At 50.0% G+C, this 17,203-nt stretch overlaps 1 protein-coding gene across 1 annotated transcript in view; it reads right to left on the bottom strand.

Annotated features, from left to right (window-relative positions):
* GREB1 (growth regulating estrogen receptor binding 1) overlaps positions 1 to 10,207 on the bottom strand; it is a 95,228-nt gene extending 85,021 nt beyond the window's left edge. Inside the window, exons 1-3 of the mRNA XM_077153223.1 lie at positions 10,024 to 10,207; positions 5,018 to 5,137; positions 2,844 to 3,020 (exon numbers count right to left, since the gene is read on the bottom strand). Coding sequence (XP_077009338.1) covers positions 2,844 to 3,020; positions 5,018 to 5,137; positions 10,024 to 10,180 — 454 coding nt within the window. The 5' untranslated portion in view covers positions 10,181 to 10,207. The remainder of the gene's footprint in view (positions 1 to 2,843; positions 3,021 to 5,017; positions 5,138 to 10,023) is intronic.
* Between the last annotated feature and the right edge of the window lie 6,996 nt (positions 10,208 to 17,203).

The following is a 17,203-nucleotide window of genomic DNA, read 5'->3' as shown; positions in this document are numbered from 1 at the left end:
GGCTCTGGAAGCCCACAGCACCTGGCCCGAGGCATGTGTGAATGTCCTCCGTGTCCTCCAGCGACCTCACCCTCCACTGCGCACCTTTCCGGGAAGATGGGGGGCCTCCTGCCAGGTGCCTGCTGCCCTCGAGGCCAGGCCCTGTGATGCCACTCAGCAGGCCGTCCCACAGCCCACAGCACCAATCCTCCACGGAAAAACCCAAATTTGACCAATACGCTTTGAGCAAAAGCATGTTTCGAGCACTCACTCGCAGTGTATTTGCTGTGAATTGAGCTGGTGCTCTGAGGAAGACAGAGGTAAAGACCTTTGGCCCCTGACTCTTAGGAGGAAGGATCCAGCGGGGATAATGGTCAGGCAGAAGCACCAGCAGTGACCACACATTTCCTCAGCTTGGTGGCATGGGAGAGGCCACCCCGGCAGCAGTGAGGCAGGACACAGGGGGAGAACCTGAAACACCAGAGCACGTATCTACCGGGCATGGACTTGCTTTTGGGGTGCAATGTGCTACGGGAAGGGAGAGGAGTGAGTGAGGATGGGGACTCCAGGAAGACTTCCTGGGGAGGTGGGATTTGAACTCAGCCTGGACAGGTTCCTACCTCTGCGCTCCCTTCAAGCAGGGAGCCCCTCACTGCACCGGGAAAGCTGGAGGGCCGCCCTCCATTTCAACGTGACCGTTCTAACTAAACGCTTTTCCCCCCTTGTCTTAGCTATCGGCCAGTTCAGATGAACGACTTAAAACCTGAAACACACACGGAGATGTTTCAGCTTTCAGCTTTCATAGATAAAATCGCTCTCAGCTAAATCACTCAAAGAAGGCTCCGTAGATGATACGTTGTGGGGGTTGGTAGGGGCAGGGGCTGAAGGCCTTTACTTCCCCAAGATATTCCACAGCTCCATTTTATCATTTTATAGGCCACTAAAGGCCACTGAAGGGCTGGGGTTGGGGCCCGCCTTGCCCGGGGCAGCCCGCAGGGTTATTGCAGGAAGGCTAAGGCCCGTTAAGTGCCCAGACGGAGCGCCTGCAGTCATTTGCAAAGAAGAAAGCATGACCGCCCTTGTGACCCATTCCAGTCAGCTTTTTGGAGAGCAATTAACAAAGGTGCTCCTTCCTGTCCGCGGGGCTGGAGATTCCGGCCTCTCAGCCCAGCTCAGGGCGCCTGCGTGGCCTCCCCCCCCACAGTGACAGCGGAGCGTCCACACAAACCCGGGCCCGGCGGCCCCCACATGGCTTAGCTCCAGCTGCCCTGAACAGCTGACGAAGCTTGAGAGTGAGTGACCCACAAGCTTCCATCACAGAGTGAACTTTCTGGGATTGTTCCTGTCTTAAAAAATTAGTTGCAAGAAGTCCAGGGACCTCCCTAAAGGGAGGGTTGCCTAAAACTTTTTCTTTTCACGTCCCTTCCTCACTCCCAGAGCTGCACCTGTACCTCTAGTCCGTGTGCCTCTGCCTCGTTTCAGGGTTACCGGAGGGCAGGTCTACCCATGGCCCCCTTGCCAGGAGCCCTTTTCCTTCTCTGGGTCAACCCCCATCCTCGCTCCTCTCATCCCCTTTTTTCCTGGGCGCTCTGACAGTGCCTCGGGTATAAAATCTGCTGCCATGAACTGGCCTGGCCAGCTGTGGCCACATTGGACATCGGACCGGAAGCTTAGGTGTTTGCAAGCATGGAAACTATGGAAAACTCACCTTGCAGGGAAGACTGCTCTGATGCTGTCTGAAATAGTTCATCATCACCCAGCCCTCCAGCACCAGGCCAGGCAGGGTGGGGAGGGGGCAGAGCCAAAGTCCCCAGACATGCCCACCCCCACTTTACAGACAGGGTCCCGAGGCCTCAGGTGACACTGGCACCTGTAGTCAGTCCCAGGACAGCACCCACACGTCTGGTCTCTTGGCCCCTCACTCTGCACAAACATCACCCAGGCGTGGGACGGCCTGACTCTGCTGTGGTGGCATTGGAAGGGCAAAGGTTAATGATGCAGGCAGCCGGCAAGGGCCCCCCAGCTTTCCCCACCAGAGCCCCAGTCGTTTGTGGCAGGCACCCATGTGGGGTGGTGGTCAAAATGTAGACTTTAGGGCCAAAGGAAGTCCTGGGTTGAGCCCTAGCTCGGGCCCTGCCACAAAGCTCCTTGCAGCCACAGGCATGCCAACAGGTGGGGCAGCAGCGGCTGAGCAAGCAGAGGGGAGGGAGCTGCCCGGAGACATCAGGGCACCCCTGCAGGCAGCTGCAAACCCCCAGCCCCATGTCTAATGGTGTCTAATAGTCTCTAGAACTTTCTAGGATAAGAATTGCTTCCCATTCTTGACACAGGTAGGCACTTTAATACTAAATAATGGACATTATGCAGGAAGGCGGTCACATTTTAAAATAAATCTCATTTGCATGCTTTCCACAAAGAAAATCGTCTCATCTGGAAAAGAGAAACAGGCTTGTATGGCATGCTCATGAGCGGACACCAAAGGCCCCCTGGCTGCTATCGCTGCCACTAACAAAGGCCTCCCTCATCCCTGTTCCCCCGAAATGCAAACCAAGCCACAGGGGAGGGAAGGGGGCTCCCCAAAAAAGGGTGGGGAGGGGCCCATGGAGAATAGCAGAGGAGGGGTTCCCTGAGAAGGGTGGGGAAGGAACTCAGGGAGAGGGCTGGGCAAGGGGCCCACCAAGAGGGGGGGGTCTCACTGAGAAGGGTGGGGGAGGGGCCCACAGAGAAGGGTGTGGGAGGGGCTCACCAAGAAGGTGGGGGGCCCAGCAAGACGGGTGGGGGAGGGACTCACCGAGAAGGGTTGGGGATGGTCTCACCAAGAAGGTTGGGGGGGGCCCAGCAAGAAGGGTGGGGGAGGGGCTCACCGAGAAGGGCGCTGTGGCCATGGTCATCTGGCAAGAACCTTCCGTCAACAGCGCACACCAGGAGCTGGTCCGGCAGGCCGGGGGCCTTGGCACCCACGAGGAGGAAGCCGGCGGGGACATCGAGCTGCTGGCTGGAGAGCGTGGCCAGACGCAGGTCCTTCCCTGCCTGGCAGAACCCTGGAGGAGGGCACAGGACTCAGTGGGCTCCGGGGACATGGGCAGAGCAGTGGATGGAAACTCCGGGAAGGGCCGGAGCCCAGCTGGCCTCTGACATGTAAAATTACAGTCAAGATGCCCGAGACACTGGCACGGTCCTTACTTTGTGACCACGGGGTTCTCCACACCACCCTTGTTAACACACGAGAGAAGCTCAGCAGGAAACAAACTGTACACAGGAAATCGGGGCGTCCATCAGATAAATCCTTAAGAAACTGAAAGCAATTTATTTTCGCAACCTGCTTGTTCATGTAGGAGAAATAGGCAAATGCCAAGAATGAGGGGCTCGAAAGTGTCTAGGAGAGGGGAGGGGCCCAAGCAGAGAAGGTGCACTCTATACCCTTCTGAACTGTTTGCATTTCAGATCTTTTTGACACATTTCCTATTCAAAGCCTGTTTTCAAAAGCATCTGAACCAAAGGAGGCAGTGGAGGACTGAGGTTTATTTGGGGGGCCCCATTCCAGACCATGCTCTCCCCGGAGGCTTGGCCGGGCCCCTACGCCTCGTCCATCCTCAGCTACAAGGGAGACAGGGGTGCGACACAGACCCCAGGCCCAGAGGCCCCCTGCAGGACCCCGCAGTCCTGGAAAGAGCCTCTTCCTGGGCGCACAGCCTCCTGTCCACCCCCTCATCCCTGGAGGAGGCAGGAGAAGCCAGCCTCCCCGTGGCCAGGTGCCCACAGCAGGCCCTGCAAAGCTCCGACCCCTGTGAAAGCAGTACTGCGCCCAGCCAAAAGAGAAGGAAACTGAGGCTCAGAGAGGTTAAATGATGTGCTCAGAGTGCTGACAGCTGTGCCAGGACAGGACTGCGGTATGACTCCCAGGGAGAGGGGCTATCCGGGGAAGTCAAGCAAATTCCCTGTGGGTCTTCTGACTCCACGCCCTGGGCCCCTGTGGCCCACGCTCCCTGGGTGTCCAGGTGCCAGAAGAGGGCAGTCCGTGTGCAGTCCACAGTTACTGCGTTTGGTTAGAAAGGCTGTGGCAAAACTCCCTGCCTGCACTCCACACTAGAAGCCCCTCACAGGAGCCCCTGCATCCCTCTCCCTCTACCGGAACGGCCACCCCAGCAGGGCTGAGCCCCTCCTCTGCCGGCCACAGCACACAAGGCCAGAGCCTGACTGCACAACCAAGCTGACCACTTCTCCCTGCCACACTTCCACCTTAAAAAGCTGTTAGCAGGCCCCCAAGTGGACCATTTTTCTCACCCCGCATAAGCCTTCACACATGTTATTTTCTCTGTCTGGAATTTCTCAGCTTCCTCCAAACTCCTCACACTCTCCGGCCAACTCCTATTAATCCTCTGAAACCCAGATAAAGGACCACCTCCTCCAGGAAGCCTTCCCTGAAGCCTCTACTTGCACCGACTCCGATGCACCTCTGCTGACCCACCCTCCCTCCCACTTGGCACATCGTAAGCCAAGTGCCTGCTTCCCTCTGAGTCTCCTCCGTTACACTGGGAGCTCTTGGGGCTCAATAGTTATTTCAATTAATTAACTAGCTAAATAACTAATCACACACCTCTTGACTGGCATGTGACAGGCCAGATTAACTCAATAACCCACAGAGAGGTCGTCTGGCTAGTGAGTGGCAGAGCCAAGCGTCCCTGAGTGCAGAGCACAAGCGCTTGTAAAGAGGCTAAACTGTCCCCCACTTGGACCTTGGAGCCTCGGCTCCTGACCGCCCAGGGTGACTGAGGTGAGGCATTTCTGTCAATAGTGGAGTACGCCTACTTGTGAAAGCTTATTCCTAATAATCCACTCTGAGTAAATCCACTGTGTAAGCGGCCAGGAGTTGCTAATTTTCAGACAACTAACATATAAACATGAATTTTTGCTCCCAATCCACTTGAAAAGCTGCACTGAGGGGCCACGACCCTGCCTCATTTCCTCACTGGCTCCCAGAGCTGCCCCGCAAGCCCTCCTCAGCGTCCGCACACCTCCCCTTGGGCCCAGGTCTCACCGTCAGTAGTGCAGCTTCCATCAGGGGTAGGGTGCATCTGGTAGGGATCTGGGGGACTGCTTGATTCCAGCCCCCCCTCTCCCTCTTCTTCCTCCTCCTCATTGTCCACTCGGCCACCAGCTGGGAGTGGGAAAGAAAAGCACTGAGTGAGGCAGGGGCCACTCCAGCCTTCCCTTCCACCTGCTCAACAAAGGAATGAGACCCAGGGGCAAATGCAGAATTAGTTCCTCTCATCTTTTAGCCCACAGATCTTAACCACTTAATCAAGACTTAACCCTTTCAAAGGCATGGCCAGCCTCCTTGACTAGAGGGGAAACTGAGGCTCACCGGCTCGAAGGTGCACCCGAGGTCCCTCCCTGGCTTTGTGGCCCCTCACGACACGGCAGGGAATGGCCACTTTGGAAAAGTCAAAGCCGAGGCATCCAAAAGGCACCCGTGTCGGAAGAGGCAGGGTCTACCCAGAAGAGTATTGTACAGGTAAGGAACGTGGCTTCGGGGGCCCAGAGGCTGGCCCACGGCTACTCAAGGGCAGAGCTGGACTGCCAGGCCTGGGAGGAGAACAGCAGGAAAGCGCTGCCAAGCGATACTAACCCATCGTCCCTCCAGGGAAGGCTGTGTGTGAACACTGCTAAAAACACAAGCCAACCAAACCGGTCACACACGCCAAGAGCCATGCCAAAGGACTCTAAGGCAGGGCCAGACCACTCCAGCCTTAGGAGACGTGTTTGAAAGTGAAATGGGACTGCAGGAATGAGGGCAGACGTTGACCTCTCCTGGACAGCCAGGAATTGGCCGTGGAAACCCCTCTGCTCCCTGCATGTGGCCACTGCAGCAAAACCGGCTTCTTGTCCCCACGCCCACTCTTAGATCCTGCGTGGCAGGACCACTGTCCTCACTCGTGTCTGTAATCCTGGCACTCAGCAAAATGCCTCTCACAGAGGCAGCACTCAGGAAATACCTGCCCAACTGATCCCAATGTGCAGTCACTCCTTAGTCACGTAGCACAAGGAGGCATTTCATGTAAGTGAATTTTCAGGGCTTCTAATGTCTTTTAATTTGGACATTCTTCACTCACCCATCTTTAAATCTCATTTAGTGAACAGCATTATAACCAACTCTCCTCAAGAAACAGGGTAATTACGGACATCCTTAAAATCCATCTAGGGTATGGTGGTTTCTTCTTTTTCTGTTTCTCTGTCTTCTCTGTTAGAGCTGATTTCTCAGCTGCCCCTTCTCCTACCCTCCTCTTACTGGGCTCTACCACCCTCCACCCAGTGGGTTAACGATGAACTCCTGTGCAGTGGAAACAGCTCAGCCTGGGAATCAGGGAACTCAAGTCCTAGTGTCTGGACCTGCCATTGTCTGTGCAGCCACAGAAAAGTTATTTAACTTCTGTGCGTCTCAGCCTGCATCTTTAAAGTGAGCTGGTTGTAGGGTGCAAGGGTAGTTCAGTGGTAGAATTCTTGCCTGCCGTATGGGAGACCCTGGTTCTATTTCTGATCCGTGCACTTCCCAAACAAGCAAACAAATGAAAAATCAAACAAAAATTCAGCAAATGGTGCTGCAATAAGGGGAAACTTACATGGAAAATGAATGAAATGTGACCCCCGCCATACAGCATGAAAAAAAAAAAGTGAGCCAGTTAATCCACTTCGGGATGTGACATCATGGGAAAATATAGATGCTCAGAATTACACAGACTGTTCCAGGTGTGCTTTGCCCATACAGGCGACACCACTTCCCCATGGCTTTTTTTGGCTGCCACCTCCAGGACAAAGGAACCCTGGGACAAGAGAGAGGAACTGAGATTTCCAGGTGGCCCAGCAAGAGCGGACGCAGGAAGCTGGTGTCGCCGTGTTTCTGGGTCTGGATGGCAGAGACTGCGGGAGGACTGAAAAGACAGCCCGGGGAAGAGCAGAGAGAGGAAGGGGAGGGAATCCAGGCCTGCGCCTTGCTCAGCAGCTGTCTTCCCAGTACTGGGGGCGTGGCTTCAAGGGGGTGTAAGGATCCCCTCCAGGGCCCCCGGCGCCAACAGTGGGGGCAGGCAGGAGGCAACAGCCAGTGCTTTGCAAAATCTAGACTTGTCCCTGAGCCAGAAACCCAAAGCTCAGAGGGATGGAGAACCAGTGAAAAAGGGAAAGCAAATCTGGGGAACTAGAAGCAGCCCCCCACGCAGGACGCTAGGGCACGCGGGTGGGCACAAGGTAAAGGCACAGGAACCTGACTCCTGGAAGGCATTACAGAAGAGGCTCTCAACCCTCAGCTCCTAAAAAAAGAGCTCAAATCCCAGTCAGGAGAAAGCGGGGGTGAAGGTCAAAGGTCTACACTGGACATTCCAGGGCCCTTGAGGTGGGTGACATGACCACCTGCGGCTGAGCAGACCAGAGCAGACTTGGGCGCCTGGACCCTGGGGCTCCTGTGGCACAAACAGAACCAGCTGGGTTAGGGGCCTGGGAACCCCGAGATTCCAAAGCACCACTGCACCCCACAGGAGGGGGGAGAGGAGAGCACCTGATTTAATGTTCCTAGGACATTCCAGGCGGGCAGGGTGGTTCGTGAATATCTGTTCCAAAATACTGGGCCAGTACTTGTGTTCCCTTTTGGGTCTTTATTTTTTTTAATAAATAAATAAACTGTGAAAGGCTTTGTTTTGTTTTGTTTTGTTTTTTAACTGTAGAAGGAGGGTGTAAGACCCCTAAATCAGCACTCAAGTGCCCTGACAATACATAAAATGCTAAAGACAAGGGCTTTTTCCCCTATCAGCAGCCTGGCCAGTGATTAAAATCACCTTTAATACTATTGTCTGGGAGGCGACTAAGATAAGAGGCCTGCCAGAAAGACAGACAGACAAAACAGGATGCCACTTATACAAACCAGCCTGCCCCAAATTTTATGATGCAGGAGCAGGGCTTGGTTTATTGTGGCATTTAGCAAACAGAAAAGAGTCTCCCAGCCCCCACACCCTGCCTCTGGCCCCCTTAGTCCTGCCCCAGGCCCCTCACACTCTTTTGCTTGCTGGACAAATGCTGACAGCCAGCAGGCAAGTGCCAGCGTTCAGTGCTGGGGGAGTAAAAAGTCGGAGCCTACAGGCTGGGCCTGGAGAGCCCTGCCTGCCCCAGGAGCAGGGCAGCCTGCCTGACCCCAGATGGAGCAGGGCAGCCTCCCCGAGGCCTTCAACGTGAAGAAAAGTCCCTTAGGGGCCAAAGGGCTCTCTGCCAGCCCCCCGTGTGGCATCTTCACATCTGTCCCCCAACCCGACACCAGGGCCACCGAGCTCCCCTATTCCCACTCTTTCCAAATCTGGAGATCCAAGTGGTCTGGCTCAGGGAGGTGAAAGCACCCTGCGGGTTTTAAAGTGCATTCAGACCCTCTTCACTGTGGTCAGCCTCGTAACCACTACTAGTCTATCACTGGCCACAAAGATTTCCACGAGGAGTCAAGTGTGTTCATCCCACAAAGCTGAGCTGGCCAACAACTCAGTCTGCAGTCACTCAAGGCCACCACCACACTTCCCAGGAAGCTTCCCAGGTGAACACCACGGAAAGCCTGCTTTTCCCAGCTTAGGGTTTTGTCTGCAACCTTGCTTCTCTCAGACCTGGATCCAATTCCTTTCTGTCCCTCTCTGTGCCATTGGTAAGGTCAGAGCTGACACAGGTGCTTCCTACAGGGTCAGGGACTGAAAGTACACACACTTGTGACAGGGCCTGCCAGCACCTCCTTGCTCACTTGCTCACTCCTCTCCAAGTGCAACTTCCCAGACCCATAGTCAGCTGTTCCTGCTTGTACACACACAACCATACACACACACATACACACACTCATGCACACATACATGCACACTCACACATAGTTATACACAAACACAGATGCACTCACACATACACTCAGACACTCTGACACAGACATGCACACTCACACACATACATTCACATATGCAAACACAGATACACTCACACACTCATGCACAGACACACATGTACAGGAACACATATACAGTCATACATGCAAACACAGACGCACTCACACTCATGCATGCAAACACATCCACCCATATATACACACACATACACACATACACTCATGCACAGACACGCACGTGCACATGCATACACTCACAATATGCACACATAAACACTCACATACACTCATACACAAACAATACACACTCACACACTCATGCACACAAACACACATGTACACACACATACACAAACTCAAACATACATCATGACTGCCCCAGCACAGAACCTGACACACTGCATGCTTTCTTTTTTAATTTTTTAATTAGCTGGTTTTAAACCAGAGCCTTCTTTTATTTTAATAGCTAAGTGAACTCTGCAGGTAACTGCAAACAAAAGAACACCAAAAAGAAAAAAATTGCAATGGCAGTAACTCTCTCAGACCATGGATTGCCATGGAATTGCTTTTGACCTGAAAATACATGGCTATAAAAAATATAAACTAAAAATTTTTAAATAACCACTTTATTTCTTGGACAATTAAGTCCTAAAATTGTACCCCTGCTTGCAGATAATTTATTCTTGGCACAGGTTACAATCCTAAGGATTTGTTCTTGGTTTTTAATCGTGTCCAGAGAGTTCTTGTATCTGTATCACAAAGAGAAATTACCAAGACTATTTTGCCAAGATTTGGCCCCGAAACCTGAGCAGAAGATAAAAAGTAGAGCTGAGGTGCAAACGCACGTGGACGGTGCCCAGGTATCTAAGCTTGCAGTGAGAGAGCAAGTAACCATTACACTTGTAGGCAGTCCAGAACAGCCGAATGACCCTCTTCCTGTCTTGCTATCCTTTCATGACTAATTCTCTCCCTTGCAACTTTATGGCTCTTTGCATTCTTGCAACTTATTTTAATTTTAGCCAAGTGAGAACTCGCGTGCAATTTCCTTTTTCTAATAATTCTTTCTACCCAGAGCAGAAGAGGAAACCACCGCAAGCCCTGCTGTGAACGCTGGCTGCACCCAGGAATGGTCAGGTAACACCTCCTACCTTCCGGAGAGGAGAGCTGCTGCTCAGTCTCCAGGTACAGCTGGGAGAAGACGGGCCTGGGCGTCAGGGCATCGGAGCGCAGGGATGCCTCGATGGAGCTGTGCAAGACTTCTTCAAAACGGGTTGTCTTCAGCTGTCCAGCGTAAGAATTTCCCATCTTCAAAAAAATGGGTGGATTCTGCTGTTTAAAATGGCATTTCACTTTCAATTAAAAAAAACAACTGACACCACACATCGAGCTGAAAGCAGAAAGCTGCCTGCTGCAAGGAGGGCAGGGCCGCGTCCTCGGCTAGAGATGGGAGCCTCCCAGCCCACGGCCTGAGAAGCAGACCAGCCTTTCCCCAGCTCAAGGCTGCGCTGGCGGGGTGTGGCCCTTTCAGAACACTACATAGGAGTTTGGTGTTGAGCGTCCCGGGGTTCTCAGAGCCCCCGCATTTCCCAGAGACGCAGTTCTGCCCGGGACAGTCCCCAGCCAAATGACCGGCAGGAAGCTCTTTCTGGATGTCACAGCCGCTGAAAACTCACTCATTACAACCAGTCTTCAAACTTTATGATCACGGGAGGCTGCCTCCCCTCATCCTCCCAGAACGTAGGTTGACAATTTTTTTTCATTGCCTTTTCTGTTAAAGGCCAACTGTGAACATCTTTCTTTTAAAGCGCTTCCTAATTTAGTTTTCCTTTATAAAAGCAATGCATATTTTTACACAGAAATTCTGGAAATTACAGAAGAGGGTGGGAAAATAAGAGAAAATCACCAATGTTCCTGATCCCCAGAACAACCCCTTAATTTGTAGCAGCTTCGTTGAGCTATTTGTTCACACTCCATGCAATTCACCCAAAGCATACAAGACAACCATCGCCACAATTCCGGAATTGTTTTTCATCACCCCAGAAAGAAACCCCCTATCCTTTAGCAGAAATTCTCCACTCATCCCCTCCTCCCCAGCCCTAGGCAATCACTGATCTGTCTGTCTCTGTGGATTTGCCTATTCTGGATATTTCATATAAATGGGATCGTGCAACATGATCACCATGAATTGGTGGTGAGCTTTATATTATTTATTTCTATTTTTATTGGATTATAATTGAGACTGTGGCCTGTAAAAATTCTACTTTTTAAATGTGTTAAAGGTTTCTTTGTGACTAGATACCTGATGGATTTTTACAAGTAGATTTAAGAAAAGAGATGTTGGCACTCTGTTCAAGGGATGAACAGATACAGCTTGAAAGATTAAATTTTTCAATGGGCCCACATCCTTGTCTATTTCTTATCTGCCATACTGTTAATTTGTAAAGCAGCATTTGATTTTAAAAATAGCACCAAGATGTCTGCACAGGAATAGCTGGAGATGGCCTTCCTTTACGATGATGTGCAAACTCCAGTTACAAGACGCCTAAAACACCAGGCAGGGACTCACCCACCACTTTGGCTGTAGACTTCTGTAATAAATTCCCCTTGTCCCTGCTCTCTTGGTGGCAGAGCAATTTCAAGATGACCCTTGGAGTCCTTAAGGAGCTCTGGTTTCCCTCCCAAGAGCAGAATGAACGATGGAGTCAGGTTTTGCTTTTCTGCCTTTGTTGTAAGGAAGGTTCAGCCTTTCCTTTTCCCACTACAAGTAATTGGAAACCATTAAACACTTCCTGCTTGTGGCAATAACTGCTGGCCCCAGGGCCCCCTGGCCAGCCTCTGCTTACAGCCTGGGGAAATGAGCTGTGGGGAGGATTACTTCAGGAATCGGCCTCCAGCAGAACGAGCCAGCTCTTGAAAGACAGAGGCCGGCTGCAGGGGCACCGAACAGCCGAGACACAGCAGGCACCGGCCCGCCCTCGCCCACCTCAGCACAGGAATAGGGGTACCCACCTCCATGGATACACACCTGCACGATCTCAGCTCAGGAGGGCCATCTACAGCTGCCACCAATTAATATCATCTCCAAACCCCTTTCTAGAGCCCTTTTGTCTCAAGAGCTTGAAGACAGAAAGAGGTTTTTTCATGGAACCTGAATCATGCCCAATGATGGAAAGAAAGTGGCTGGGGCACTGAGACCCCACCCTTCCAAGGCCCTGTCCAACGTACCTGGCAAGGCGGGTCAAGGATGCCACTTGGCAAGGTAGGTCAAGCCCACCGCGGCTAGAGGCAAAAGCGGGGAAGAAAGAAAACCAAGAGTCATTGTCCAGCGCTGAGCATGTTCCCAGCTGACACACGTGGAAGTCATGTGAGCGGACAGAGGTGCAGCCCACTTTAAAGAGCAAATTCAGTCTTAGAGATGATAAGTTACCTGAAGGACTCCTTGTTGAAAGAAAAGAAAGAGAAGCTTAAGGTGAGAAGGACAGAGAGAGAGAGAGAGAGAGAGAGAGAGAGAGAAAGGGAGGAAGAGAAGAGAAAGGGGCAGTGACATTTAAAAAATTTTTTCATGCTCAAAAAGTACACAGTTTCCTTTACAGTGCTTAAGCAAACACCAAAGTTTTAAAATCTATAAGCAAATATAGAAAATGTTCACCCCTCTATCTAATGATGCATTTGAAATCATAATAATAAACATGCACCGATAAATTAGGAAGGGGTAGGCGTATGCAGAACAGTATTAAAATGCTGCGTGCCCTTTTGTTATTCCTTTCGGAGCACAGTTACATAGTGTGGGGGCTTTTCTCCACCCACAGGGCAGCGCCCCACCTTACAGACAAGACTGAATGACAGAAGCTACCCCAAGGCGACGAGCACTGGGGACTAGAGGACCAGAGCAGGCCGGAAGCTCCTTGGGGAGCTGGGGCATGCCCGGACAGACGGACAGCCAATGCCACAGACAAAGGAGAGCCTGGCCGGGGCAGACATGGACCCTGACTCCTCCAAGAGGCAACGGCGGCCCCTGGAGTGCTCCCCCTGGGCTGGTCTCTCTCTGCCTGACTTGGCCCTGGACACCCCTGCCACCCCCGCCCTGGCCCGGGGCTGCTGGGGCTCTTCCACCACCACCAGCCTGAAGCCCACAGGGCAGGGACAGCGGCCAGACTGTGGCCTTGGCCTCGAGGCCCAAACGGCTGGCTGTGTGGGCTGCACAGAGGACGCAGGACCCTCGCCGGCTCCACACCCCTCTGAAGGGGGGCACATGCCCTCCCTGAGGGTCTGTGCGGTCCTTACGGGGAGAAAAGGAGGCAGCGTGTGGAGGAGCCTAGCACGGCGCCTGGCTGAAGATGCACAGGCAACAATTTTTAGCTTAATCTGAATATTCACAAGAAAAGATAAAAATTTCAGACAGTAAATGAGGAGTGCAACAAGTGCCTCGGCCGCGGTGCTATGACACCGGGGTGGCCCTCCCGTCTCCTACCTAGAATTCTATACCCAACCAAAATAAATGACCTGTGAGTGTTGCTTTGTCACTGCGTGACTATTGTGTTCCCCAAAACCTTTCACCCAACGGTTTTAGCAGCCAGTGATTTTTCTTGCCTTAATCGGTTATGAGGAGTGGGAGGAGAGATGACTTCTTAATTCCATTAATCCTTTTACATTTATTAGCCAATATTTCCCTGTAAAGAAAAACTTTCCCTCATCCACTGGAGATTAACCATAGTTCCTCCTGAAAAGGCAGGGTAAGTACTTACTTGTTTCATTTATTTACCAATTTTCAGATAAGAGTGTATATAAATGCTGTTAATAAGTCAGGGCAACTCAATCTCGGGGTTTGCCCCTATGACTTAGGAGAAGCTAAGCCTACTTAAAATTATGCCTAGGGTCACTCCTACAGAATTTTGCTGTTGTGGTGGTGGTGGTAGCATGGGCAGGCGCCAGGAATCGAACCCGGGTCTCCTGCATGGCCAGTGAGAACTCTGCCTGCTGAGACACCATGGCCCGCCCTAGAGAACTTTTTTATGTTGCTCAGATGTGGCCTCTCTCTCTAAGCCAATTCGGCAGGTGAACTCACTGCCCTCCCCCCGACATATAAAAATAAATATAAGTAGGATATATAAATCTCCCTGGCAACGTGGGACAGAACTCCCGGGATGAGCCGAGACCCATTATCAAGGGATTGAGAAAGCCTACTTGACCAAAAGGGGAAAGAGAGAAATGAGACAAAATAAAGTTTCAGTGGCTGAGAGATTTCAAAGGGTCAAGAGGTTATTCTTAGGCATTATATAGATAACCCTTTTTAGTTTATGGGGTAGTATTAGAGTGGCTTGAGGGAAGCACCTGAAACTGTCAGGCTGTGTTCCAGTATCCTAGTTCTTGAAAATGATCGTATAGCGATATAGCTTTTACAAAGTGACTGTGTGATGGTGAAAACCTTGTGTCTGATGCTCCTTTTATCCAGGCTATGGACAGATGAGTACAAAGATAAGGATAAAAATACATAAATAATGGGGGGAGGGGATAAGAAGTAAAAAATTGGGTAGATTGAGATACTGGTGGTCAATGAGAGGGAGGGTTAAGGAGTATGGGATGGACAAGTTTTTTCTTTTTTCTTTTTATTTCTGGAGTGATGTAAATGTTCTAAAAATGATCATAATGATGAATACAGCTATGTGATGATATGGTGAGCCACTGATTGTACACCATGTATGGACTGCATGTGTGTAAAGATTTCCAAATAAAAATATTTTTTTTAAGTAAAGGCAAAAAAAACTATTTGATTAAAAAAGTGAAGGCAGAATAAACCATTTTGGAAACATAAAATCTCAAAAACAATTATCTCTCAAGTTCCCTTTCTCAAAAAACTACAAGAGAATGGAGTAAAAAACCTGAAGACATGAGACCCAACACAGGAGAGGACTTCCCACTGTAATGGTGACAGGAGCCAGGCAATCCACAGGACAGGGGGTGGGGGCTCCAGGGGGGAAGTCTCCAAGGAACCCACAGAGTAACAAGGGGCCCCCTCAGGTGTTAGATGCCATAGAAAGCAGCTTTATAATAAGTTCTAGCTGACTATGGGGATGAACTGCTGATAGGTGGATAAATTGTAAGTCAACTAAAAAATGAGACCATCAGCAGCTCCAGGAAAATTAAAAGTTGTATAAAAATAGAAAATTTAATTACAGCATCTTGTAAGTCTACAGGAGTTCTGATTCAGCCAAATTTTATTATATTATTCTACCAGAAGTCTGGGAAAGGCAAGGCTGAGTGTGCGTGTGCTTTATGTGTGTGCATGTGAGGGTGCGTTTGGGAGGAAAGAGGGATAAGAAAGGTAAACTGTCTAGGAAAAATTAACAGCGATAAGAAACAGCAGCACAAAATTATTATTTGGAAATACAGAGATAAATTCCAGGAGGAAAAACTAAATTTAAAAAATGGTTGCCTCTAGGGGGCAGGATTTGGAGTGGAAGTAGTTGGGGAGGAGTCTGTGTCTGCCCTTTTAAAGCCTGTAATATCATTTAATGTTTCAGATTACATGCACACTTATATTATTGCAAGGTGAACATTGCATTTAAGAATAAATGAAATGCAGACCTAAAAACGAGCATGTTATAGAATCTTTGTAGAATAGCAATTGGTGAATATAATGATGGACTATAGAGTAATATCAAAGAACTTCACACTGCAAAACATTTTCATATTCATTATCAATTCCAATCCTGGCAGCAACTCTCCCTGGTGGTTACTCTTATCCTACTTTCACCCCTATTTTGATCCCTATTTTACAAATGAAGAAGCCAATGCTCAGAAAGTTTGGGAGGTTTGTCTAAGTATGCACAGCTGATGACTGGTCTGGAAGAGAAAATAAATCTCCAAAGAACCCCTGCCATGAAAAGTAGTGTTAAGAAGTCTAACCTAGCAAAATATGAAAGTCTTTGACACCCTCATTTTAAGGGTTATCCCTCTGTATTAGCTTTACCTTCTATGCCTTTTCTGTTAGCGAGACACTTTCAACTTCAGAGAGAGCTTCAGCGTTCCTCCAGATGCCTGGAGGAAGAACTGGGGAGCTGGCCTGGCGAGACACAGCATCCACAGGCATGAAAACCAGACTCAGCTTTCCCCCAGGCCAGTGTTCTCTGCATTACTCTAGGAGCCAATAAAATCCTCCAACCTTCAAAGAAGGCTCTACCTGCACTCACAGGAGCAAGTGACAGCACCTGGGCCACCCCCCCCCCCATCAGCACACTCCACCCAAAGGGAGCACAGAAAGTGTCAGCACTCAAATTCATATCTATGAATTTATGAAAAAAGTCACATTCATAACTTTTCAGTACACATTCTATAAAGTAAATAACATATAGTACATACCACGGTCCACACGTATAATTTATAAATCAATAAATACATGCACAGGTGCATTTGCATGTGTGAAAGAGCAAAAGAGACAGAGAGAGAAGACCTGAGTTTGAGTTCCACAGATGAATAAGAAAAACAATTTTTGTTTAGCATCTAATTTGTGCCAAGAAACTGTCTCCCACAGCCCTGTGGCAAAGTGTAATTGTCTTCATTGCATGTGAAGAAACTGAGTCTGGAATTTAAAGCCATTTATTGTCTTCATTGCTTTTTATTTTCTTCAGCAACATAAACTCCAAGAACTTTTTGAGCAATAAGTAAATGAATAGCTATCATTGATTGGGTACCCTCTCTGAGCAGGTACTTGTCGAAGGGGTTTACACTTATAATTTTATTTCATCCTCATCACAGCCCAAAGACAGAGGTGGTGTGTTCTCACTTTACATATTAGGAAACAGGCTGGGCAAGATGAGGTGACTTGTCCAAACTCACATATTCTGTATAATTTCAGCATTTCCCACCACGGCCCACAGCACAGGAATCATTGCTTTCAACAAAGCTGGTGACTTCAAGAAAGGACAAGTCTCTTGAGGTTGTTGTCCTTTTCAAAGTGATATGCACCTGTCTGGCCCTGGCAACAACTTGATTAAGAGAAAGGATTGCCTTAGATTCTTTCTTACTGGTGTTTAACGAGAGGGTGCTACCATGATAAGAAAAAAACACCCAGTTTAAAAGACACTTTTCTAGAGTGCATGGGCAGTTCAGTTGTAGAATGCCCGCCTCCCATGCGGGAGACCCGGGTTCGATTTCCAGACCATGCACCAAAAAAAAAGACACTTTTCTAACCAGACAAAGAAGGGGGAACATTCCAAGGATGCTACCTGAAGACCCCCTGTGGGGAGCTGGGGTATCAGAAGGTGACCCTGGAGCAGCCTGGCCCCTGCCCTGCATGGCCCTTCCCGAGTGAAAGCAGGAGACTCCGAC

This window comes from Tamandua tetradactyla, chromosome 3 (assembly GCF_023851605.1).
Source record: "Tamandua tetradactyla isolate mTamTet1 chromosome 3, mTamTet1.pri, whole genome shotgun sequence".
Classification (NCBI taxonomy): Eukaryota; Metazoa; Chordata; class Mammalia; order Pilosa; family Myrmecophagidae; genus Tamandua; species Tamandua tetradactyla.
Note: the sequence above shows the minus strand (reverse complement) of the source record. Positions and strands in the feature narration are given on the sequence as shown.